At 36.2% G+C, this 24,281-nt stretch overlaps 12 protein-coding genes across 12 annotated transcripts; 7 read left to right on the top strand and 5 right to left on the bottom strand.

The window, feature by feature from the left end:
* Positions 1 to 536: 536 nt before the first annotated feature.
* RO3G_15109 (uncharacterized protein) lies at positions 537 to 994 on the top strand (the record flags this gene model as incomplete). The annotated part of the gene is made up of 2 exons (XM_067669693.1): positions 537 to 546; positions 669 to 994. The coding sequence occupies 2 exons, from the start codon at positions 537 to 539 to the stop codon at positions 992 to 994; spliced, it is 336 nt and encodes a 111-aa protein (XP_067525794.1).
* Positions 995 to 2,123: 1,129 nt separating this feature from the next.
* RO3G_15108 (uncharacterized protein) lies at positions 2,124 to 3,119 on the bottom strand (the record flags this gene model as incomplete). Its single annotated transcript, XM_067669692.1, has 1 exon — positions 2,124 to 3,119. The coding sequence occupies one exon, from the start codon at positions 3,117 to 3,119 to the stop codon at positions 2,124 to 2,126; it is 996 nt and encodes a 331-aa protein (XP_067525793.1).
* A 1,195-nt stretch (positions 3,120 to 4,314) lies between these two features.
* On the top strand, positions 4,315 to 4,883 carry RO3G_15107 (uncharacterized protein; the record flags this gene model as incomplete). Its single annotated transcript, XM_067669691.1, has 2 exons — positions 4,315 to 4,685; positions 4,880 to 4,883. 2 exons carry the CDS (start codon positions 4,315 to 4,317, stop codon positions 4,881 to 4,883), a joined length of 375 nt encoding a protein of 124 aa, XP_067525792.1.
* Positions 4,884 to 6,509: 1,626 nt separating this feature from the next.
* On the top strand, positions 6,510 to 7,056 carry RO3G_15106 (uncharacterized protein; the record flags this gene model as incomplete). Its single annotated transcript, XM_067669690.1, has 2 exons — positions 6,510 to 6,837; positions 7,013 to 7,056. 2 exons carry the CDS (start codon positions 6,510 to 6,512, stop codon positions 7,054 to 7,056), a joined length of 372 nt encoding a protein of 123 aa, XP_067525791.1.
* Positions 7,057 to 8,610: 1,554 nt separating this feature from the next.
* On the top strand, positions 8,611 to 10,203 carry RO3G_15105 (uncharacterized protein; the record flags this gene model as incomplete). The annotated part of the gene is made up of 5 exons (XM_067669689.1): positions 8,611 to 8,755; positions 8,808 to 9,107; positions 9,163 to 9,655; positions 9,706 to 9,832; positions 9,889 to 10,203. 5 exons carry the CDS (start codon positions 8,611 to 8,613, stop codon positions 10,201 to 10,203), a joined length of 1,380 nt encoding a protein of 459 aa, XP_067525790.1.
* Positions 10,204 to 11,119: 916 nt separating this feature from the next.
* Positions 11,120 to 12,415, top strand: RO3G_15104 (uncharacterized protein; the record flags this gene model as incomplete). The annotated part of the gene is made up of 6 exons (XM_067669688.1): positions 11,120 to 11,293; positions 11,343 to 11,494; positions 11,552 to 11,882; positions 11,930 to 11,970; positions 12,097 to 12,181; positions 12,236 to 12,415. 6 exons carry the CDS (start codon positions 11,120 to 11,122, stop codon positions 12,413 to 12,415), a joined length of 963 nt encoding a protein of 320 aa, XP_067525789.1.
* Positions 12,416 to 12,867: 452 nt separating this feature from the next.
* Positions 12,868 to 15,956, bottom strand: RO3G_15103 (uncharacterized protein; the record flags this gene model as incomplete). Its single annotated transcript, XM_067669687.1, has 11 exons — positions 12,868 to 13,278; positions 13,343 to 13,407; positions 13,557 to 13,711; positions 13,766 to 14,059; positions 14,109 to 14,350; positions 14,397 to 14,809; positions 14,946 to 15,222; positions 15,281 to 15,398; positions 15,451 to 15,579; positions 15,643 to 15,828; positions 15,883 to 15,956. 11 exons carry the CDS (start codon positions 15,954 to 15,956, stop codon positions 12,868 to 12,870), a joined length of 2,364 nt encoding a protein of 787 aa, XP_067525788.1.
* Positions 15,957 to 16,026: 70 nt separating this feature from the next.
* On the bottom strand, positions 16,027 to 16,313 carry RO3G_15102 (uncharacterized protein; the record flags this gene model as incomplete). Its single annotated transcript, XM_067669686.1, has 2 exons — positions 16,027 to 16,122; positions 16,182 to 16,313. The coding sequence occupies 2 exons, from the start codon at positions 16,311 to 16,313 to the stop codon at positions 16,027 to 16,029; spliced, it is 228 nt and encodes a 75-aa protein (XP_067525787.1).
* Positions 16,314 to 16,672: 359 nt separating this feature from the next.
* RO3G_15101 (uncharacterized protein) lies at positions 16,673 to 18,902 on the bottom strand (the record flags this gene model as incomplete). Its single annotated transcript, XM_067669685.1, has 4 exons — positions 16,673 to 16,965; positions 17,019 to 18,489; positions 18,544 to 18,659; positions 18,707 to 18,902. The coding sequence occupies 4 exons, from the start codon at positions 18,900 to 18,902 to the stop codon at positions 16,673 to 16,675; spliced, it is 2,076 nt and encodes a 691-aa protein (XP_067525786.1).
* A 1,817-nt stretch (positions 18,903 to 20,719) lies between these two features.
* RO3G_15100 (uncharacterized protein) lies at positions 20,720 to 21,389 on the top strand (the record flags this gene model as incomplete). The annotated part of the gene is made up of 4 exons (XM_067669684.1): positions 20,720 to 20,804; positions 20,867 to 20,958; positions 21,048 to 21,243; positions 21,313 to 21,389. 4 exons carry the CDS (start codon positions 20,720 to 20,722, stop codon positions 21,387 to 21,389), a joined length of 450 nt encoding a protein of 149 aa, XP_067525785.1.
* Positions 21,390 to 21,559: 170 nt separating this feature from the next.
* Positions 21,560 to 21,805, bottom strand: RO3G_15099 (uncharacterized protein; the record flags this gene model as incomplete). Its single annotated transcript, XM_067669683.1, has 2 exons — positions 21,560 to 21,660; positions 21,712 to 21,805. The coding sequence occupies 2 exons, from the start codon at positions 21,803 to 21,805 to the stop codon at positions 21,560 to 21,562; spliced, it is 195 nt and encodes a 64-aa protein (XP_067525784.1).
* A 263-nt stretch (positions 21,806 to 22,068) lies between these two features.
* On the top strand, positions 22,069 to 22,924 carry RO3G_15098 (uncharacterized protein; the record flags this gene model as incomplete). Its single annotated transcript, XM_067669682.1, has 4 exons — positions 22,069 to 22,271; positions 22,319 to 22,456; positions 22,506 to 22,736; positions 22,915 to 22,924. 4 exons carry the CDS (start codon positions 22,069 to 22,071, stop codon positions 22,922 to 22,924), a joined length of 582 nt encoding a protein of 193 aa, XP_067525783.1.
* Positions 22,925 to 24,281: the final 1,357 nt, after the last annotated feature.

Raw genomic sequence — 24,281 nt, 5'->3', positions numbered from 1 at the left:
AAGGAAAGAAGAGACTTCTTCGGTCAGCTGACGAAAATGTTGTATGCTACACATGACCAGATTTCGTTAGACCGTTTGATAATTGGTGGTGATTTTAACTATCCTAACTTTTGAACAAAAAAGCTATCATCAGCGACTTCCTCTGATTGGCGAACTTTTCTGGATGAGTTTCTTCATAATAGCATGACACTAAATGATTTAATTGGGGTCCCAACCTTTGAACATTCTCAGGCGAATGCATTTATCAGTTCAGTCATAGATTATGTTTATGTTGGTACTGAAATTCTTCATAAACTTAGAAATATGCAGATTACTCGTCTTCACCATACATGGTCAGATCACTCCATATTACAGATCAGTTTTACAGCAGGACGCTCACCTACTGGACCTGGACTCTGGCGAGCCAACCCAGTCTACGTCACTCACACAACCCTACAAGAACAAATTAATTCATAATTTTTCAAACGATAAACGGCTAACACCGAAGGAACAATGGGATAGAATTAAGCTCGTAACCAAAAAGGTCATACACAACTATGGGTACTCGTATGTAAATTAGAGAAAATCAACCATACGACATCTAGAGAAGAAAAGGAATCGTATTTTGCAAAGCAAACCGCCTATAGCAGTAAGAGCACAATTCATTGAACCTATCGACAAAATATTAGGCCAATTGCAGCAAGAATTGGCAGTTATCAGTAGTCTGAAAGCGGGTGTCAAATGGCGCGGACAAGGTGAGAAATCAACTGGCTTCTTCAAACGTTTGCACCATCGACGTACAATCCAACAGCAAATGATGGCAGTTAATATTCTTGATCAACAGCAAATCCTAGATAATAACGGCTCCGAAATTCCAGTGACTAGAACATCTGACCCAGCTTCGATGCGTGAGAACGTACGTTACTACTATCAACAATTGTATACAATTGATCATGTCGAGGACACAGAAATTGATAATTATCTCAGTGGAGTCAACTTCAGTCGAACTGTTTAATCAAAATGACAGTAATGTGTTGGTCTCGCCTATTACATACGATGAATTGTTACAACAAGTACGGCGCAGTCCTAAACATAATAGTTGTTAAGGATACATAAGATTATAGTCACTTTATTTTAGTAAAAGGAATCAAATATGATCCTGAATAATATGTTGACATAACTTGGAATCATTTATAACATTATTCCCAACACAGATCAATAAAAGACCTTGATTAGATTTTTATATTAAGCTTTATTCATATTAACTTCACATAGTCAAATAAAATGACATGGTTGTAATATATTTTATTGATGATATGAGCATGTTGAATAAGGAATGACAATTACTTACCGAACCATCATTAAGTTATGAAAACATTTATCCTAACTGAGATATTATTATTAGCCATAATATCCAATCACGGAACTAGAGGATTTTATAACGTGCCACCAAGCTTAAACCTGAAAAATTTTAATTTTGTTTCAATTTTTTTTTTGACATCGTGGACATGAGGTGTTTTTTTTTTTTTTTTAGACATCTCATGGCATTTAGTGTAGACATTGCTTATTTCCTGAAATTAGAGGGACTTAATGACCTTTTTTTTTTTTTCTTAAAAAAAAAAGCCTAGTTTTAATGATATTTTATTGTTAACTATACCAAATCTGAAGGCACTCTGACTTTTCCGTGAGACAAATACTTTTTCTCGACAAACTTTTTCACCTCTTGAACAACTTCTCTGCCATCAGTACATCGACTATAAGCTTCAATAAAGTCCATTGATCTCCTAAAATACCTACGTATATGTGCTAAATCGCCGGCTTTATCCAAAAATAAATCGATATTTTCCTCAAGAGACTTAAAGGAGTAATCGCATTTCAAGCGAGCTTCTCTTTTTGCTGCACCCCAGTACATTTCAATCCAATTATATTCGCAATGGTATTTAGTATACAGCTCAAAAACGTGGCCAGAGTTTATGATCACCTCCTCCAAAGCAGATTTTTGATTTTTAAAATCAGGGCAATTCTCTAAAAAATGGAGAGCGCAGCAAATTGGATTACTCTATCTGGAGCCCCACAATGTAACTTCCATTTCTTGCCTTCCAGATCATGTCCAATCCATAGACTTCTTTCCTCCAAAATATTTCTTATTCCCTTGAAATAACGTACTTTTTTTTTGTTTTCAAGTTTCCCTTCTTATCCCTTTTCTTGATCTCCTTTTCATAGTAGAAGGACTGGACTTCCTCCATATCTGTGGATCTTGAGATATATACAGTATCTCGGAACTGGAATTTCTCACTCAATGGCCAAGGCTTTTCATTGAGAGTCATTCGGCTGGCGACCAAAGCATCATCAGCAAAAGCACCATGATTGGAGCTGTTATCAAAAAGAAAAACAGCTACACAATTGGGGTGAAGTGCTTCGAAAAGGCCGATTGCATCTTCTTTTAACTGCTCAACCATGTGTTTTGATGTCCACCATCCATCTCTTGCAGTACCTGCCTTGAACAGCTTTCTTGAAGACCACTTTTGAATCTTCATTGTTCCATGACAAGGGCATTGAAACTCACTCACCATGATAGATAGCCCAGGACCCTTTTTTCTGATGTAATTTTCTCCATCAGCTAACAACATATCGTTCTTACCATCATTTGCGTAGAAAGTACTTTCATCGTGTGTAATGAACACACACTTTCTCTCGCCTTCTGGTAATGCATTTGGCTCCAATACATCTTCCTCAGTTTCTCCAGAGTAAAAATCCATTTTTTCCATATATTTGAGCATCCTCTTCGACCAAATGTTTCTATACTCGACCACATCTTCGCGTTCGTGACCATCGAAGTAAATGATTTTTTTGTTCTTTCTATAGACATAACCCCATTCATGAAGATGGTTACTGAGCATGCTTTCAGGAACAGGTTGCATTATTACGCCCAATTTGGATGGGATAACTACTTCATCAATGAATTTTTTAATAGTAACCAAGGAACGTTCAGCAGGCTTCATTCTACGTATTTCTTCGAGAACCATTCCCTTGATATCGGCATCATTAAGAAAAGACTTTCTTTTTGAATGAACACCTTGTCGATGTCTCGATAACACCCCTTGACTCGAATGTTCTTTAGCCCATTTTACGATAGTCATGGCACGATACGCAATGTTGTTATCTGCCAATGAATTCTAGCTGCCTCACGAGAAGCCAAAGTAATAGGAATACCCTCAATTCTCTTAATAAAGTAAGTATAAATCAAAGAGTATTGCATAAAACTGTATCTCTCGATCGTGTTTTCTTTATCCTTCGAGTTCATCACAGGTTTCACATACATTTGAAGTTTTGGAAGTATTTCTTGGGTTCTCAAAAGCTGTATTTCATTCTTTGACAATATGGGAGAACTGGCTTCTACAACAGGGGCAATAGATACAAATCCAAAACTCTCGAGTTTGCCCTTATCATTAACAGATTTAGCTTCTTTTTCTCGTCTCTAGCGTGTTGACCTAGAGGTTTTCGAATAAGACAAAGGTCTGTTTCGCTTTACATTATTATCAAGCAAAATATTGTTGATTAACATGCTGGTTATAGGATCAGCATTACGCATTTCAGTTATGTTGCTTAATTCTATAAGCTCAGAATCGCTCATATCCCAGTCTTGATCTCTTAATGAGGGGAAAATTGGTTCGTCTCACTCCTATGTTTTTTAAGATAAGCTTGTTTTCTAGCGTTAAGTGGAGGCATAGTTTTAGAGTATGAATAAGGGAGAAGAGGCACCTATGTTATAGTACGGGCTCTTTCATATTGATTACGTAATATGTGGCTGTTAGTTTTCTCTGTCCTCTACCATACGGTATTAAAAAAATTTGTTTCAATATATGTCTTCCCTTAAGGACTGTCAGCTAAAATTTTGAAATATCGCATGTTTTCAAATGATATAAAAAAAATATTATTAATAAAAACAACAATCGAATCCATAAGAAATATTCAGAAAGGTTTATATAATAATTGTTATGGCTTTGTTTTGTTGTTGGATTATTTGTGGAAAAGTTTATAGCTTTTGAAAATTGTCAAAAATTTTTCAGGTTTAAGCTTGGTGGCACGTTACATGTTATGGCGTTTTCTAGTAGCTCTTAAAAGAGCTGCGATTCATATAATTTTTGTTTATAGTATCACTTCCTCACATAAAAATGTCGATTAAAAAATTGAACAGATTTGACGATGGTAACAAAACTAATTTATTTACTAAATAGCTATATATTTATTAATACGTGAATAGAAATCGCTTCTATCTTATTAGCTGAAGCAGGGCCAAATAAAGTTGCGGAATGGAACAACTTTATAGAAAAGATGGAGACGATAATTGTTGAAGAGTACAATGGTATTACATTGAGTGAATACAGAGGAATGTGGAAAAAACTATTCAGAGATAATGTTAAAAAGATGAAATTAAACCCTGAAACAAGTGGAAAGGACTTCTGGGCTACTAATATCGTCAAAAAATTAAAGGAGAAAACAGCATCAGAGAAATCATCGGAAACAAGAACGGTCTGCAGCTCCACATCTTCCCCTAATTACCAAAAAGAATTAAAGGAAGATGATTACGCTCTTCTGGGCGAAACACACGCGAAAATAAAGAATAAATGGGGTTTAAAATCGAATTCAGACAAAGCTATAGAGGACGTTATTTATGAACAAGCAAGACATTATAATTACGAGCAGTAAGTACATTTTCGAAGAAATTCTAATAACTTATTAATGATGCATATTTATAGCCCTTACCATTCGTACATCATTTCTCTATTTGACGATGACTTGAGCATGTTTAGCAAAGAAGATATTGTGGAAATGAAACATTGCAGTTTGCAAGATGAAATAGACAAACCTCTAAATCAAAAATTGTTTGATATATTAGCTAATCTTCAGGGCAAAGTGAGTTTACGACCATGTTGTTTATTCTGTCTTTATTAACTTTTTTCTTAAGACAACTTTTAAAAAAATTGACGATAGTTTTAAAAAAATGATGTTTGATCGCAGAAAGGAGAAAGAAGAATATTGGCTTCAACAAAGCGTCCTAAACTATCTAAATCTGTTCATTACAAGTAACATCATGCCAAGAATGTATACTGAAGCAGACTTGCTGGATGCTGTTTACGGTTTCATAAAACAATCAAGATTCATTAGCGAAACTGAGGCAATAACGTAACTACAAAAAGTACAATACGAATTTTTAGAGTTTGTAAGCTAATTCATTTGATTTGTTTTTAGAGCCATTGGTAGCCATTCGTCCAGTGAGAATAAAAATCTCTATAGGGACATAGGAACAGACGCCAGAATGGAAAGACAACAGAACGCTGAACATGCGGATTTAGTGTTTATGCACAACGGTTATGAAATTGGCTGCGTGGAAATAGGATTGGATGACCACGGTCCTCGTGGCACAAAGGAGTTGAATGAAAAAAGGCTTAAAACTCCAAAAATGATGAGATGCTTTTGCTCTAGAATTGTAGAGCAATTCAAGACAAGCCCCAATGAAATCAAAACCGTTGGAATCATAATTAGTGGTGAGATCAAAAAAGAAATATTCTGTAATCAAACTGTTCTAATAGTAGGCTATATTCTGTAGGAAATTATATCACTGCCAAGGTTATGTCTTTTCCGAAAGGCTCGATAGGCCTGATTTCTTCATCACAAAGATTAAAAATGCCAACTTCCATAAGTGAAATACCTCGATTCTTACCGCCAGTGTTGTGTTTGATTTATAACTGTTCTCAAATAATCAAAAGCACTAAAAAACACCTCGAGAAGATTAGCGGTATTATAAGCTTAAGTCAACTTGCTCCATGTGAAGAGAAGTACTTTCCTCCGACATTTGTAATCAGTAGCAATAAGGGAAGAAAGGCACCGCCACAGTAATTTAGTCTTTAACTTTTACTATTGTATACAGCTATTATTACTATTGTTAGTATTCATTAAATACCTTTTTTTTTTGTTTTGAAGCAATAGCCTCTTAATTCTGAAAGTAATAAAATTACCGTTGTCATTTATTGCAAAAAAGCTATTGAGATTATAAAATAATTTACTAATATCTGACTTTTCCCGTCAACCTCTACAAGAATCTCAACATCACGGTACTTGCAATTGTTTTCTTAATCTGCATTGGATAATTGCTAATTATATTTCTGTAAGCGGCATCAACTGTAAAATCAAGTTTGGTCAAGAAGTTTACCGAGTCACAGTATAAAGCTCGGGATGCTAGAAATTAAGGGACTGATCTCCAGAGGCTGCAAACATGCAAGAATCTGATTCATTCTTGAAGAAATCCAATAGAGATTTGGTATAAATAAATGTTTGTTTACTATTCAAAGAACAACAATTTATTGATAGAAAATTTTTGACTATTGTTTCTACTTGAATTATTAGCAACTATATTTTTTTCTCTTTATTATTACCTTTCAGTTAACTAAGCAAAGTAAAAATATCATGACTCATATTCAACTTTTGAAAAGAAAGCTTCATAACAAGATGATGAAGGATATAATACTATGGATCCTACTATTAAAGATTATGTAAACAATAATGGTCAAGGACAAATAGATGCTGACGTTATAGTCTCTAGTGTTACTAGTGAAGCTGTTTCTTCTACACTATCTCTTTCAAAGAGTGTAAGTGCAAGTGCTGCTACTGTAATCCAATCGATTCCTTCTGCTTCTTCTCTTGCTCTTAGTGCACCAATTCGAAGTAGTATACAATTTGTTGTATCTTCTATAGCTAGTCAAACAGCATCACCTACTCTACCCATTCGTTCTTCAGCAACAATGGCACCTTCATCAAGCATAAGTCATCCCTTGTTCCTTAATAATACATCTTCTGGTATTATAAATAATCCTAACAATTTACTATTACTTTCTGTGATGACAATTCTTTTTGCGGGTAGCTTTATTTTTTTTAGGGGAGCAATTGGGGATTGTTTCAGTTTATTTTTAACGTCGCGGGGACGGCTTTCAGAAAGTTAAAACTAGTGAATAGCTTTATATAAGCTTTCTAGTGTTTTTGTATGTTGAAATAAACAATCCAGAAGGTTTATGCTGAGATCCATTCTTTTTTCTTTAAAACGAATATTATTTTACATGCAACCCTTTCATTGCTTTAAGAAATCAGTTCTATGAGAGGGTCTTCAAGAAAATGTATTAAGAATGCATTAATAATGTAATTTATTTTGTATATAAAAAATGATTAATATGCTGTACTTGCACTTGTATTAAAAAAGCATAGAGTTTTTTGATTTATAAAGTTTAAATTTAGAACAGGTTGAGATAGCTCGAATGAACGGAAAAGATCGCGTTTAATTTTATAATCCTTTCTAAAGGATACATAAAAGAGCATGATTTATTCATAATGACTTTTAGAATTTATTTCTTATATTTCTGATTAGAAACAACCTTCTTAAGACACGTAAGTATAAAGTACATGAATACCTTACTTTCTCATTTGAAAAATCTAAATAATAAAGAATCTATCATCCAACCATGGTGATTATTCAAGTTTTATATTCTCTCCTTTGATAGCCAGGTCTTTGCATTTTATTGACGCATGTCTTCTCGCATCGGCTGTGAGTACCCAAGCAGGTCTAATGGTTGTATCAAAGTTTAACAAGCAAAATATTTCAATCACAATGTACTACAAGAGAATAAACGGCATCACAGTCATTTGCTTTTCTTTTGGAGCTGGAATTATGACTGTAACCATCATACTGACAATATTTAGTAACAAAATGATCCTTGTGTCCCAACAACATCTTTTATTCATGATGAATTCGTATATATGTTATTCACTGTATTTGTTAACCATGCAATTAGTTATATAATCACAAAAGAGATATAAAAAAAAAATACAGGCCTTTATTGAGATTGGAAAAAAAAAGTCTACAATGTTTTGTTATTAAAAATAAGTTAGAGTTCATCCTTGTTATCATTATAAAATGGACGTCTTTAATGTTTTTTTAGCAAGACAGAACATGCTTAAAGCTTCGTTAATTGAAGAGGCTCTGCATCATACTAGCATGAATTATTTACTTGAAAATAAATAAGCACTCAAATCGTCTGAATTTTGCTGTAGTAAAAATAGTATATGAACTTTTAAATCAGCATTGTTCATTTTTTTCACACATATACATAAAAGGTTAATAAAGGAAATGTGGGTAAAGTGACTCATTTCGTGTAACGTTTTCCATATCCTTGATTGAAAATAGAGTTTTAAAAGGGGGTTCACCAAAGCTTATCTTGTTCATGTAGTTTAATAAGAGACTACCACCGTAATGTGTAGTTGTGTATCCAAGGTTTTTTAATTGACAATAAAAATACAAAGGAACATCATAGTGAAATGCCCTTTTCTTTTTACTACTACTTTATAATTGATATGTGAAATACATAAAGCTTGTCATCTTACATTTATCTTGTATAAACTGTGTTTTCAAGACAATTTTAAACAGTCCATCGCCGTCGTGTAACATCATCATCACTGCATTTTTTTTCCTTTCGTCATGCAATTTGATTTAAACTCAGAACACGAAAGCAAAACATAAAAACATGGCAAATCCACTTTTTCTTATCTTTTTTTCTTTCGCGTACCTTTATTTTTAGAATAATGACCACATTAACATTTGATAACCTCGAACAAGAGCTAGCAAACGATAGACGAGTTAAAGTAGCTGCTGTCGATATTGATGGTGTATTACGTGGTAAAATAATGCACAAAAAGAAATTTATTCAAGTTGCCAAGGACGGTTTTGGTAAAGTATCCGAATCAAAATGATCTGCAAATACCAACGCATGTATTTTTAGGTTTTTGTTCTGTTACATTTGGCTGGGATATTCAAGATAAAAACTATACGACACCCATTGAATTTGCAGGAGAGGAGTCTTCTTATTATGATTTCATTGCCAAGGTTGATTTGAACTCATATCGTCGTATTCCCTGGGAAGGCAATATTCCCTTCTTTTTATTGAATCTATACTATCCCAAGACAGGTAAACCACTCTATTGCTGTCCTCGCAACATGTTGAAAAGTGCTGTGGATGATTTTGAAACACTGGGCATGAAGGCTTACTGTGGTGTTGAGTTTGAATTCTTTTGCTTTAAAGGTAAGGAGGAAGAGGGATAATTTCAATCTTTGGCATGTCTAATAGAATTCATTAGAAACAACAGAAAGTTTAACAGAAAAAGGACATGCATCGCCCAAACCACTCACCTTGGGCATGTGTGGTTATTCCATCTTACGTCCTCTTGAAAATCAAGAATTCTATTATAATGCATTTGATTGGTTAAGTGATTTCAAGGTAGACATCGAGAGTTGGCATACCGAGACAGGTCCCGGTGTGTTTGAAGCAGCTGTCTTGTACGATGAAGCCAAGGAGTCGGGTGATCGAGCAACATTATTCAAGACTTCGATGAAGCAAATCGCCAAAAAGCACAATATCATGGCTTCCTTTATGGCAAAGCCTTATGGTGATATGCCTGGTTGTTCAGGGCATATGCACTTTAGTTTAAAAAATACCCAAGGTGAGAATGTATTTGCGGTTGGTGAACCGAGTGATATACCTCATATGACAAAAAACATGATTTGGTTTTTGGGAGGTGTCCTCAAGGGATTACCTAGTATTTTGGCCATTTTAGCACCCACTGTGAATAGGTAAATAGAAATAGCTTATAGAGGAAAGGAATGATCTGATCGCGTTGTAGCTACAAGAGATTAGTCGAAAATTATTGGGCTCCTGTTAGCGTTTCATGGGGCCTTGATTCCCGTCACTGTGCAGTGCGTGTGATTGCCCCACCAGCAACCTCTGCGGCTGCAACTCGAATAGAAATGGTAAACAAATAAACAAAGCAAAGATAATGTGTCTAGACTAATTCTTCTCTGGACAGAGAGTATCAGGGGCAGATATCAATCCTCATTTGGCATTAGCCGCTGTTTTAAAGTGTGGTTATTGGGGTATAAAGACACAACAATGCTTACCATGCGAAGCAAGTGCTACAATAAAGGATGTCGCTAATAACCAAAGATTGGCACGTACACTTCAAGAAGCCATAGTAGCCATGGACGAAAAAGACTCAGTGGCACGTAAAGTGCTAGGTGACGATTTTGTGAATCATTACGTTAGTACAAGAAAGCATGAATGGAACTTATGGCAAAATGCAGTAACTGATTATGAGTTGAAGCGTTATATGGAGCTCATATAATTTTATTAAAGCTTTAAAAAAGTACAACATGATTTTTTTTATGGCTTTTACAAAGGTTTTATAATTTGAAGTTTTTATGATTTTGAAGTTTTTAATAATTTATTTGTCCGCTGTGATTGCTAAATTTAGCAATTGCTAAATTAATTTTACGAGGGCTTATATTCTTTTTTTTAAAGAAAAAAGCCTGCATCTTATTTATTCAGAAGCTTTATTAAGAGCTTAATTAATAAAAGCTTATCCGCATGGGTTGGATCTATGATCTGCTATACTCATCACCGTTCGCCAACTAAATTGACAGGTCTAATGGGCTGAAACATCACTTTCTTCTTTTATGCGTTGCTTTCGTGCTACAAAAAAAAGGAAATAAAAATGGCTTTTATAGGAAAGTAGGCTATTATGTTATTATTTACATTCTCAAGCTACTATTGAGATCATCTATATAATGAAGGAAGCGTGTTTCTCTTTGGCTTCTTCTGAGCTTGTATCATTTGTGAAACTGTTTATCTTTATGCATCAGTAATAAGCCAACTTTTTTTTTTCTTTTCTTTTTTTTTCCTTTTCTTTTTTATAAAAACAAAAATGAGCATGGAAGAAGAAAAGCTGAATAGAATCGAAGAAAGTGAATTAGTTCATAGACTGGATAAAAGATTATTATTATTTGCCATGTTTGGTAATTTAATAAAGACGTTGGATAATACAAATTTGTGTAAAATCGAAATCACTCGAAATAATCAGCTTAGGTAACCCATGTTTTATAGCCAGTGCATTTATTAGTGGAATGGAAGAAGAATTACATGTAGCAGGCATTGAATATAATTGGATGGGTGTGCTGTTTATGATGGGCTATTTATCGTAAATATTAATTCCATCGTCACCACCAACTTGATTCATCAACCTCCCTCTTTCCTTTCTTAGTATGCAATTACCATCCAATGTATTACTTTCATATACGAGACCATCAAGATATCTTCCTGCATTAGAGCTCATCTGGTGTGTGCTAACAGTGATTATGGCATGTGTTCAGTCTGTAGAAAATGTGTACGTGATCCGATTCCTACTGGGTCTGGCTGAAGCAGGCTTCTACCCAGGCGTAAGTGTAAAACTAAGCCTCTTTTTATACGAAACTGATGTTTTCATAGATTGTGTTTTTAATTGGTACTTGGTATACCAAGAAAGAGTTGGGGAAAAGATTGGCCTTATTAACTATATTTGGATCATTTGGAAGTGGATTGAGTGGTGTTGTACAGGCTATCATGCTAAAGACAATGGATGGTATCCTTGGTATCAGTGGGTAAGATCTTTTGTTTAATAAAAGACCATATGAAATTAAACTGCTGATTCTTATTAGATGGCGTTGGATGTTTTTATTTGATGCCTCTGTCACTCTGTTATTGGCGTACCTTGGATATCGGTATTTACCTGATTATCCTCATGATACACAATGGTTAAGTGAAAGGGAAAGGTGGATCGCTTTACAAAGAATGCAACAGCAGCAATCACCAGAGGATGTTAAGTTGACAAAGATGGAAAGGGTCAAGTTATTAGTAAAGAATAAATATCTATATGCCTTTGTCTTTGGTTGGGCCTCATTACATACTGCCATGGGTGCTGCACATGTACTCGGTATCGTTATAAAGAAATTAGGGTACGACTCTGTTACTGCTAACCTTTTAACCACTGTAAGCTCAATTTACGTGAAATGTACTTTTCTAACTTGTGTTTATAGCCAGATACACTTGTTACCATGATTGCAGGTCTATGTAATGGGTTTATAAGCGACAGGCATCGTACGCGGCTTTGGTGTATTATAATACCTGCATTCTTTGGCCTTGTCGGCATAAGGTAAGGGATACGTAGATAAAGAACATGAAGAGAAAGCTTATTTATGTTTAGCATGTTGTCTGCATTTATACAACCACTTGCTATATTATACTTTGCCTTTTTAATGACGCATGCTGGATTAGGCTCGCTCACGTCAGTAAGTATATAGTATATTAAGACTACATATTGCAAATATTCACATTTTGAATAGGTCGTTATGACATGGGCAACTGAGATTATATCACCCAATATGCAAGTAAGAGCAATGGCTATTGCAATTATGAACACATCTTCTTCTCTTACCTGGGCATGGACGTCATTGTTATTATGGCCAGTGACAGATGCACCTTATTATCGTACGGTGAAAAGCTTATTTTTATTGTTTAAATGAATCTAATATATAATGCGATGTAGATAAGGGATTTACAGTGGGTGCTATCCTTGTTGTGATGTTTATTTTTTCGATGATTTCAATTTATTATATGCAAAGTCAAGATGAAAAGAATTTAGAAGGTTTTGAGCCTTTATTAACAGCAGAAGATGAAGAAGAGAAACAAATTTGATGTAAATAGATGCTTATTCATTATTATTAAAGATAGTTTGTTTTTTCTATAAATTTACATAACCATTGAACTATAACCAGGTGTCATTACATTTTCACCCTGCTCTCCACTACTATTTTCTCGGAGCAATCTTTTTGAAGACTCTGCATCCTCTCCATCTCTTGACCTTTTATTTTCCCCACTCAGTTCTTTTACACCTCGACGTGCTCTAAAAATCGGTTCATATTCCTGATGGTATAGACACAGGAAGTTAATAAAAATAAAATGCATACGATCTCTATCACAAGCAAACCTTGAGTTGACATTTAAACCCGTCGTTAGGATTAATACAAAGTCTTTTTGCTTGTACAAATTGATAGGCTTGAATCGCATCTAAATCATACTTTTCCATCACATAAGCAACCATAAACGCAGGACTCCTCGACATGCCGCCATTACAGCACAAGACCACTTTGCCTGTGGAGGTTATATTGTCGATCGTGTGTGATACGGTCGGAAAATGCTGAATGAGGTTTTGAAGAATGGTATCATTCACAATGTATTGTTGAAAATTGAAATGCTGTGCTACTGTGTCTGTACGGAATATTCTCGATTCGGCTTGATCAAAGAAGCACATGATGTGTGTAATGCCCTTTTGTTGAAGTTCGTTAATATTTTTACAAGCTGAAAAGGGACCTAAAAACACATGCGGCTTTACATTATATTAATCTCCTTTTCTTCTTCTTTTTCTTTCTGTCAATTAAAATGAAATTTACTATAATTTCTTGAATTTCTCGTCTCATTTCATATTGCCAATCGTCTATGCCAACATGAGGCGTGGCTAAAAAATCAATGTCAGCTGGAGTTTGCATAGTGTGTATGAAAAAAGGAAAGAAAGAAAAATTAAACATATTTTTTATGCCGCCGTTGTTATTTTTTTTATTTAATTCCAACTGTATAACATATCATTTCTTCTTCTCAACACATCACGTATTTGTCCATTGCTTAAAATTTGAATATTTATCTTGTTTAAGATGGATTGAATAGCTTCCAACTGATCTTTTACTAAAGCATTCATTAATTCTTGACAAGATTCATTTTCATTCGAAAGTGGTAACGAAAGCAATATGATGGCTTCTTTTAATCTACGGAAATATATAAATAATAGAGCACACGACTCATTAGTATAATACAAGTACCTTTTTGTTAAGTTTTCGGGTTTTTGTACCCATTTTTGACCTATTTTCCATAAGCCTAGTTTCAAATCAGTTTGTAGCTGTGAGACACCTGCAGCTGAGAACTGATTTTGTGTAATGATATGTTTCCAATACCAATCTTCAATCTCCTTGAGTGCGTTTCGATACACCAACAGGAAATCTGGTTCAGGTAAAATTGTATGTAAATAATTAAATGTCATTCTAAAGTTTTGTAATGGTGTATATAATTCATCAGACACTTCTTCTGATTCTTCTGCAGATTCCCACCAATTATTCCTATCATGAACTACATCAGCTTACGTTCAGAGATTGACTTGTTGCATACTTTTTAGAATAAGCCCTTGCATTATTTGTCCATTCTTTAATCGCAATCTTGACAAATATCTTTTCGGTACGTTGACTGATTTGCTCAAAGGTTGCAAGTGCATCTGTAAATAAACTTTCGGTTTTTGCTAAATGAGCCAAATGGACCATTTTGTTTTTATCTTGGGTCAATGCCAATTCTTTCAACAGTTCATTTACTTTTTCTGGGTTTTGTTTGAATTCGAAATGCATATCAAGAAAGAACTATTCTTCTGGTTCAACATCAAGCAAATATACATCTGCAACTTACCTCATCTTCTTCCCAATCCTTTAATGCCTCAATGACCGATTTGGCGCTTGTCCACCAACGATACAAGCGATGCAAAGCAGATATGGTGCCATTCGATTCACTGGCTGTCATGACACCTGTCACAGCATCCGGAAGTGCACCTGGTGCTGGAACAGAACGTATAAGGCTCAGAGCCTCAAACGAATCAATCGCACTTGATAAACGTTGGTGATATTGGCTGAGCAAACCAAGTTGTATCTCGATAAAGAATCGAAGTTTATGATCCAGACGAGGCATCAGGCTATAAGTATTTGTCACACTTTCCAACAAACTGATCACACGAGCGGATGAGGTTGTCTTTTTTAACCCATCGCCAGCCTCGATATCGAACGCCTGTCTGTCTAGCATGATCTCATCATATCTTGTTTGTGAAACTAGATGCACATGGAAGAATTAGTATTTTATGTATATGAAGGCGAAGAAAAAAAAAAGACTTGCATGATTTTTCGGCTTGAAACCACGAACTGAACCAGATGGAATGATCCAATATAAAATCGGATATGCTTGTACTTTTTTCATATGCAAATTCATCTACCAGACTCTTGTCAAATTCAAGCACTTGACGAATTGTATGACTTAACAAGTTGGGTTGAGAAAGAATCTGGGGCATGGTCTTTTGGAGCTTTCTTGACACGTCTTGTAATAAGCCTTGAATAAACAGGTCCTTGACAGATACCTTTGTATCAAAATAATCCTTCAAATGATGGATGATTGGTTGCACTGTGGTTAATAGAAAGGGCAAATGGGTTGCAATTGAATTTTTAACGTGCATCAGATACCATTCAGGCTAATACACTTGGTTATTTTACGCATGGCTATTGACAATATCTTTGTTATGTCTGTACCTTGTCGAGTCTGTTGGTTGGCTTTGAGGTTTCAAAATGATACTTGAATCTTAAAGAAAGGCCCTCAAGCATGATAGAAATTGGGGTTAGATTGACAACACTCTGCTGGTCTGTAGAACTAAACAAGAGTCAACAACATGCTCTCTCTATTGTTTATGAACCTCACTTACGATTGTTGCAAAACAATCAAATGTCGAAAATTATCTTCAAACTTTTTCAATTTTTGCTTAAGTTCTGGTTCATAAGGTGGCTTTATAGGTGTTGGCCAAGATATTGCTTCCAAACTATCCTTAAATTTTCTTTTTTTCATAGACGGTGAATACAGATCCTGTCTCTCACAATTCAGCTCATATGTAACTTACTGTACTAAAACAGCATAAAGCTCTTGCCAAAGATAAGTCTGCCTCTTTTTCAAATACTCAACAAGACCACTGTGGTTTTCCTTGACGCCTTGTTGATGTGTGATGTATTGTTCAAACTTGACAAGTTGTTCATAGGGAACGATCGATTTCTCTGGATCGGTCTTTACAAGCTCAAGAGCGTCTGAACTATAGTAGGTAGGTTAGATAAAAACGCATGCTATGAATGGACTTGACATGTACCTTAATTTACAAACAACAAGCAAGGTCTTTAGATAATTTCTAGCATTATCCACCTGTCGAAGCTTTTCTTCCATTCTTGTCAAATTATTTAAAAGTTCTGTGGAAGTTTCGTAATGATCCAGATATATGCTTTGTCTCGTTTAATTATCCGAGCAATGCTTGAAGGTCACGTTGATGTTTTGTAGATTGCTCCAATACATTGGGCAAAGTATGTTTTGAATTGTGTGTCAAGGAATTAAGCTATGGAAATCTTCATACATTTAGCGCTTTTTTAAAAAAAATGATGCCACTTTACTTACTTGAGCATCCAGTGCTTTTTGTTCTGCCTTTTGAGAATCCAAGAGCTTTTGAAGTTTATCGAGATTTAAATCCTCGTCACTTTTTATATTCACACTTAAAAAACTGTCCACATCTTCTAATAAGGCGCTCATGGCGGGAGAAAGAAAAAGTAAAAAAAAAAAAAAAAAAAAAAAAAATGCAGTTCATCCTCCAGCACCATACACACCCGACTGCATTTAAAAAAGCACTGGAGTATTCTTTTTTTTATATATATGAAAGAAGCTTATATGTGCTCATTTTATTTCAGTGAAATTATTCCATTGTCTGTTGCGTCTTTTTTAAAAGCTCGATCTCTTTCTTTAAAGCCTCATTTTCCCTAAGTAACTTTTGCTTTTCTTTTGAAAAGGCCAATAGCAACTGTTGAAGGCATTCCATGGTTGAATTTATATCTGTTGCGTGTTGTGTTCTAAATGAGAGGTGTTACAAAAGAGAAACAAAAAAGACATCTTGTTTACCTTTGATTGATTTCATCGCTACTCACTGGTTTTTTTGCTTCTGAAGGCGTACGAAGACGCGTGGTAGAAGGGGACGCATACAACGAAGGTAGAGTAGCAAGCAAGCCTTGCAACATGTTCTTTTGTATTTCTGTTTGTTTAATCAACGCCTCCACATGAACATGAACCATATGGGGCAGATTGGGATCCACCATACGGTTGGATGAATCTCTTGAAATAGAATTAGAGGGTGAAATAGACGGTGAAGGTATAACGGTGGATTGTGGAGATTCGTAATGAGTTGCTTTATCTACAAGACACAGGTTACTTTATCAGGCCCTTTACCTCTTTTTTCTTGCTTACCCGTATCACTCGGCGTACTCGATCCGACCTTCAATTCGAATCGACCCTTTTTCCGACCTTCAGACAACGCGATCGGATCACTTGGGCTTTCGGGCTTCTCCAAGGAAAATCGACCGACCTTGTTCAAGACGCATTCCTTCAAGTTCTCACGAGTAAGCGGCAGCCCGGTCGCAGGCGATTCACACACCTGCTGGATGCCATTTTGCTTGATCTCGAACCTCGATCGACGTTCGCCGTCTTGACTGGGCGCACGACAGACGATCGCTCTGGACTCGATCCAGTCCTCCGAAGCCATGGCGCGTGTCGGGGTCTGATGGACGCTAAAACGACCCTTTCGGAACTCGCCTTCGGACGACGGTAAGCCACCGGCGCTTGGGGTGCTGGAGGCAGCCGAAAGAGGACCATGGTGCATGATGCCGAGACCGACGCCCGGGGGATGGGCATCGAGAGGGGTCGAGCTGGGAGGAGAATAAGAGGAAGGGGAGGAGGCGGTCGGAAGGTCCTGGGTCTGAATCGGCAGGCCGTGTGCTTGGGTCATCCATCTCGGCTTGTTGGATACCGCCTCGCCCGACAGGATGGGCTGCGGGTCGGTCTCAGGGACCGGTCTCTCTGGGATCGGAGGATGCTCACCAAAGTGGACGACGGGCTTGGATCGTTCGATCGGACGGACGGGCTGGATCCGTTCGTCCTGGGTATCAAAATTCCAAGGCTTCTCGGCGGAGGCCAGGATGATTTGCTTCTGAGGCACCTGCTTGTGCGGTCGTTGATCTAACGGAGGCACATGCGCCAAGAGAGCCTTGACGAGGTGATCATGGCGCTTGGCCTGTTTAAAAAAGGGGTGAGCCAGGAGCTTTTCGGCCGTGGGTCGCTTGTGGTGATCCTTTTGGAGACAAAGATCGATCATGTCCTTGAACGTCCTGCTGAATTTTTGCTTACAGTTCTGACGATCCAAGGTCGGAGGATCGTTCGCGAGGGTCATCATCAACACCTTCATCGGAGGATGCCTGGCCAAGGGCGCATGGCCCGTCGCTAATTCCAGTGCGGTGATACCAAAGCTCCAGATATCCGCCTTGTAATCATAGCCTGCCTGCTCCATCACCTCCGGTGCCATCCAGCACGGGGTGCCGACAAACGTCCTGCGCACCTCATTGTTCTCTGTCAGCGAGCTCGACACACCAAAGTCCGCCAAGAGCACCTGCCCTTGATCGTCCATCAGAAGGTTACCGGCCTTCACGTCACGATGGATATGGCCATTCTTGTGCAGATACACCAGCGCCTCCAACGCTTGTTTCAAAATGGTCGCAATCGAAATCTCATCAAGACCTTCTGAAAATCCAGTTTTCATGATGTCCAGACACGAACCAGCAGCTAAATAGGGCGTGACAATGAAAAGCTTGGATCCGTTCACAAAGGAGCCATAGACCTTGAGCACATTCGGATGCTTGCATAAAGCCATCAAGGCCGTTTCACGCTAGAGCAAGGATGTGGGTCATTGGTTGTTTTAAAAGTGAATGTATATATATACCCGAAGTTCATCAATCTGGTTTCTTTCAAATTTATCCAAATCAATGGCTTTGATGGCCAGCTTCTTGTTCAGTGGTTTATACATCGCCTCATACACTACGGCAGATGATCCATAGCCTAATAGTCTTTAATGCATGCTCGAGCTTATGTTCTGTGTTGTTTACCGATAGGATTTCCAATGACAAAGTCTTCATATCGATTGGCCCAGTTAGTCTCTGATGATAAAGGTGAAGCAGATGGAATTCGTTCGGTGTCCACCGGTGTTAATAAGTGGGTAGGAGCAATGTCAATATGGATCGCAGGTTTTGCTCGTTTTTGAACAGCTGAATCGGACGTGACAAGATTCTCTCCACTAGGCATTGTCGGAGGTAAAACGAATGAGAGCGTATAGATGAATGCGTTGGTTCACGGGTTTGTCTGAGAAAAGATTTGAAAAGAGGATGTGTATTTCGACGTAGCAAGAGTGAAATAAAGAAGAAAGGAAGACAAAAGAAAGAGACATAAAGAGAAAAGGATAGGGTGGTGAGGATGGATGATATCATCCAATGAAAGTATTGTTTTCAGAGACATATGAAAATTGACAATTAGCAGGGAGTTTTACAGAGGAACAAAGGAATACAAAACAATGATATCAAATGCCTTCAGCTATAATCACACACTTTTTTATTTTTCATAAAGCAGTTCATCATCATAAATTCAACCTTATTTAGAAAATACTTTTTTTTTAAAAAGAAAAAAGCATCATTTAAGCCAAAAATAAAATTTAAAGACGATGCTTGCCATCCACTCTGAAAGAAGTTGGTTTTCAAACCAACTCACAGTGAGAGTAGATCTTTTTTTTTTCTCAAGAAAATCAAGAAGTAGGTAGGGTATAGAAAGGTCATCTTTAGAGCGAGCTCTTTTTCTAAAAAAAAAGGAGATGGTTTATGAACACTTGTTTTATTTCAAATGACCTCTTTGCTTCAGTTCACTTTTGCTGCTGGTAAAGAACGGTTTCATCCAAAGCTACCACTCGATGGCATTCGCTTGGATCAAATCATGCTAATTTCAGAGATTGCGATTGAACTCTGTATGTCCTCAATCGAATGCTCATGTTTGGCAGCAAGACATTGATCTTTTGACCATTGCTAATGTCTATTTGAACATACAAGCTGCCAAAGTATGCAGTAACCACTCGTTTTCATCCACCACTTGCTGACAATACAGTGCTGCATAAGAAAAAGGTTTTATTGGAAAAGAAGAGTGGATTGCGTCACAGAACGAATGGATTGGATAAAGTGAAACTTGCACATTGTTTTTTTATGCAACCGTCTTTCTTTCTTTTTCACTCAAAAATGACAATCATCGAAACAGAATGTATACCAAAGTATAGTAAGAAAAGAAAAACAAGTATCTAACGAAAAGGATTGAAACTTTCAGTGTTATTAGTATGGATGTTTATGTTCATCCAAGACCCATTATTCATGATCAGCAAGTGTCAGTGCATCACTGGTAATAAAGGACTGTTTATTGTGAATAGGTTTAGTTACACATATCCTTAGGCAATTGAGGGATTTGCTCTTGACAGATAAACAATTTGAAGATGAAATAGTTGTACCAGCAGGACGTGATATTGTGAAAGTGAGAAAATGGATCAAGAGATAACTCTGATTGACACACATTATGCTTAGTATAATTACATCAATGAAAAAAGGGAATGTCTATTAGAAGACATTGGATATAATTCGACTTGTATAGCATCAGGGTAAACACGAGAATAGAATGTGAAAATAGTGCATAGACATAAAAGGATTGGAATAGATTTGGTTATGTGGCATCGGGTGGGCAATATGGCAATTTGATCATTAAAGATGTTAAAAGTGACTATAAAAAGTAAGTGCTGACCAGTGCATAAGATCTGTATGTGCTCATAGGTCAATAGAAGTATTACTTCAGCACCAGGATGTACGATTAATAATGGTCTTTGCTTTTCTCAATGCTTGAATGGAGAAATAAGATTATTAGTTTCAAATAACGATAGCTCCATTAGAACATTTAGTGTGCCCGAATTAAATTTGGTTGATACTTTGGATTTCAAATTAGCAGTGAATAATTGTAAAATAACCATTTTATTTTTTCTATTTTTATTCACCCTTTTTTTTTTCCACAAAGCATCTGTGAGTCCAGATGGTGAGAAAATGGTAGCAGTCGGAGATGATAACCGTGTGCTGCTTTTCAATGTTTCCTATTCTGGAAATTATGAATTGACTCAAACGATGGCCGGTAAATAAAAGTACACAGGGCAAATCAACAAAGGGGGAGACATCTCACATCACCCTTGATAGTTTCAAAAGATGCCAATTTTTCTGTGGCATGGAATCATGCATCGGATAAATTTGCAGTCTCCAGTCAAGATGGATCTGTGCATGTATGGGATGTACGACATTCGAATCCTATAGCAAAGTTTAATGGCATTAATGTACGCAATCTATCCTCTACGAACCATCACTTATTCTCCTTTCATAGCCATCGATTACGAAAGGTGCAGCAAGGTGTGTCAAGTTTACTCAGTCAGGTGCTATTGACCTATTGGCCTTTACGGAACATGTATCGCATGTTCACATTATAGACGCACGTACATTTGATGGAGAACAGACCATCAAGATTCTGTCTACTGCCTATGACGCACCTTTGAGTGGATTGTGTTTTTCGACAGACAGTAGTAAAATGTTTGTAGGCAAGTAAGGATGAATGAGTAACATGTCTTTAGACTGAATGATTTTATGTTTAGGCTTAGATCATGCTATTCTAGATTTCAATATCGATACATGTTCACGTAAAAGATTTCCTGGTGGTGTATTGATTTAAATTTTTATTTCAATAATAAAAGAGAAGCTTGTGTAGCACGATCGATGACATACACTCAAAAGTACTTTTAAACAATGGCTTCACAACATTCTTCTGCTAAACAGCAACACAGGATGCCAGATAGACTATAAAAGATAAAAGGAGAATGAACAAGGATGATAACGTGACTATTACCAAGCTAAACAAGCACCACAACATCCATTGGATGCTCTGTTGATAGGTGATTGTTGTTGTTGTTGTACATACATTGGTTGTTGAGGTGGATAATAACCTAAGTGAATCTGTCAAAACAGCTACTTTGAACAGAATCAATCCAGCTTACCTTGCTGCTGTCCATAATAAGGTTGTTGTTGTTGTCCACAATAAGCATTTTGTGGTGGCATAGGTGATCCATAAGGCTGCTGTTGATAGTTCATGAAAGAAGTGATGCAAATCTTTTTTTTTTTTTTTTTTTTTTTTTTTTTTGTAAAAATCCTGCATAACAAATCCCTTGTCATTGCATCAGAAACCAATCAACACCGGAGTTTTATGGATGGAATTGTACCTCTTTGGAAAATGAATGACATATCGTACAATCAGGTTATGGTTATGAAATCACCGATACCTAATTCAGTTTAATATATAAGCAAGGAGTCTTTTTTTTTTTTTTTTATTTTTTTATTTTTTTAATATTTCAACTATGACCAATGAGAATGATGATTTCTTTGATTTAATCAATTTTAGTGGTGAACAAGAACATGTACAAGACCAAAAGAGTCCTTTACAGAATCAACCAGTGACATTTATGGAACCCAACATAAATAATTTATTAGATTTTCCTATTAATCGATTACTTGAAAAATACAAAAGAAAACAAGATGCGAATTTTATGAATGAAGAAAGGTAAGATGGAATGATTGATTCACGTACTTTATTGACACATGCTGTAGTATCTATTTACTCCAAATAGTCGAACAACCAGAACAATGTAGAGTGAGTGGCGATAGTGTCAAGGACAGGAGACCGATTGATCCAGCACCGATTATCAAATTATCTGTTTTTAATTCAGATTTACAAAGAATAGAAGAGTAAATAGGCCCAAGACAATTCACTGACTCAACTTAACGTTTAGAATAGATCCACAGACAATCCATTTTATGTGACACATGCCTCACTGTGGTCTGTGGATATGAACACACAATTGGATATTTTACATGAAACAAGAGCTCTCATTGGATCCCTTGTGAGTTCACCTTCACTCTTGAAAGATCTCGACAACCAAAGAAGTTACTTTTTTGCTTTTTCTGACTTGAGTGTAAGATTGGCTGGCCAATATCGTTTAAAGTTTAGTTTAATTCATTTGACAAGGTAAGCTTTCTCTCTCTCTTTCTTTGTTGCTTTTAGCTTATAATCGATGGACTGTAGAAATGAAATTGTTGCTTTCATATTCTCAGATCCTTTCACTGTTTATTCAGCAAAGACATATCCAGGCATGAAAGGTATATTGGTTGTGTTGATAGACTTTGTATTTATCATTTTTATATAGAATCAAGTGAATTATCAAAACATTTAGCAAAGCAAGGATTAAAATTAACAATACGCAATAAACCAAATTTTAAGCATTAACCACATTATCCATTCACCCTCCTCAATCATTTTATTGTATACAAGATGAATAAAGAATCCAATCGTTTGTAGCTGAGTTGCTAAAAGAGAAAGAGAGGAGAAAGAAAAGAGAGAACGAAATGGTTCGATATTTTAGGTAACCGAATTACTTTTTATTTGTAATTTTCATTCCATTTCTTGTACAAAAAGAACGAAAAGAAGAAAAAGGTACACGAGCGTATGTTTATTTGTATCATACATTAAATCCTCTTTTTCAACCCATCAGAAATAAGCATTTGTTATTGAACTAGACTTTTGTGTATTAAGGTTGCATGACGTTATCATTTTATAATTCAGGTACAGCAACCTAAAGTGCTTTTTCATGGCCAATTAAATGACAAGTCAATGAATTGACAACAATGGAAATGATTTCATCGCTTTTCCATAAAAAGGTTCTTATGGCCAATGTACTTTATCATCTAATCGTATCAAATGGATTCGCTTTAAACTAAAAAGAGGGTTTGTTCAAGAATAAAAACAATAAAAAAAAATGATCATCTCACCTTTATTATTTTGGTTTAGCCTTCCTACCTTCACTCCATCGATATCAATACTCCGGATTTAACTACCGACATGTTCATTCTACGTGTTTCTTTTCTTTTTTTACTTTACATCTTCTCTGTTTTCTTTCAAAAAAGTCTGTATCTCTCTTCTCTTCTTTTGATAACAAATCAAGCAATAAAACAAGTTTAACATTGACGACTTTAGACTTTTCAGAGCTTGCTTTCTACCCTGAAAAGGTGGTTCGTCTTTATTGTGAAGCTTCATTTTTGTTTTTAAAAGAAACTCAAATCCCAGTGTCATGTATCACTCTCTTTCTGGTTATTCATATTCCGATAAAATAAAAAAAAAAAAAAACACCTCTCCTTTGGAGCCCTCGGAAGCAGTCCAGTCCTTGTTGGAAAAATTCAAGCAGGCACTCAATAGGTCATCCACCAGTGAGAAAATGAGGATGAGAAAGTATGGGTGAATTGACTGATTGAGATACCAGCGAATACGTGAATACCTGTTGATGGAAGCAGTTACCATGTATTGACAAGTGTCTTTTTCTCATTTGTCTAATTCAAGAAGATAATGAACGTATATTTCACTAGTCTAAATTTGATCGACAGTCCCTTGTAGTCCTTTGGCATGTAAGATGATGGAATGCACTACATCTGTTTACACAACTAGTCTCTTTTTTGTCATCTTGAATAATATCATTGACTTCAAGTGGTAAGGTTTGCTTTCTTTTTTTAAAAAAGAAAA

This window comes from Rhizopus delemar, genomic scaffold (genome assembly GCF_000149305.1).
Source record: "Rhizopus delemar RA 99-880 supercont3.15 genomic scaffold, whole genome shotgun sequence".
NCBI classification, from domain to species: domain Eukaryota; kingdom Fungi; phylum Mucoromycota; class Mucoromycetes; order Mucorales; family Rhizopodaceae; genus Rhizopus; species Rhizopus delemar.
Note: the sequence above shows the minus strand (reverse complement) of the source record. Positions and strands in the feature narration are given on the sequence as shown.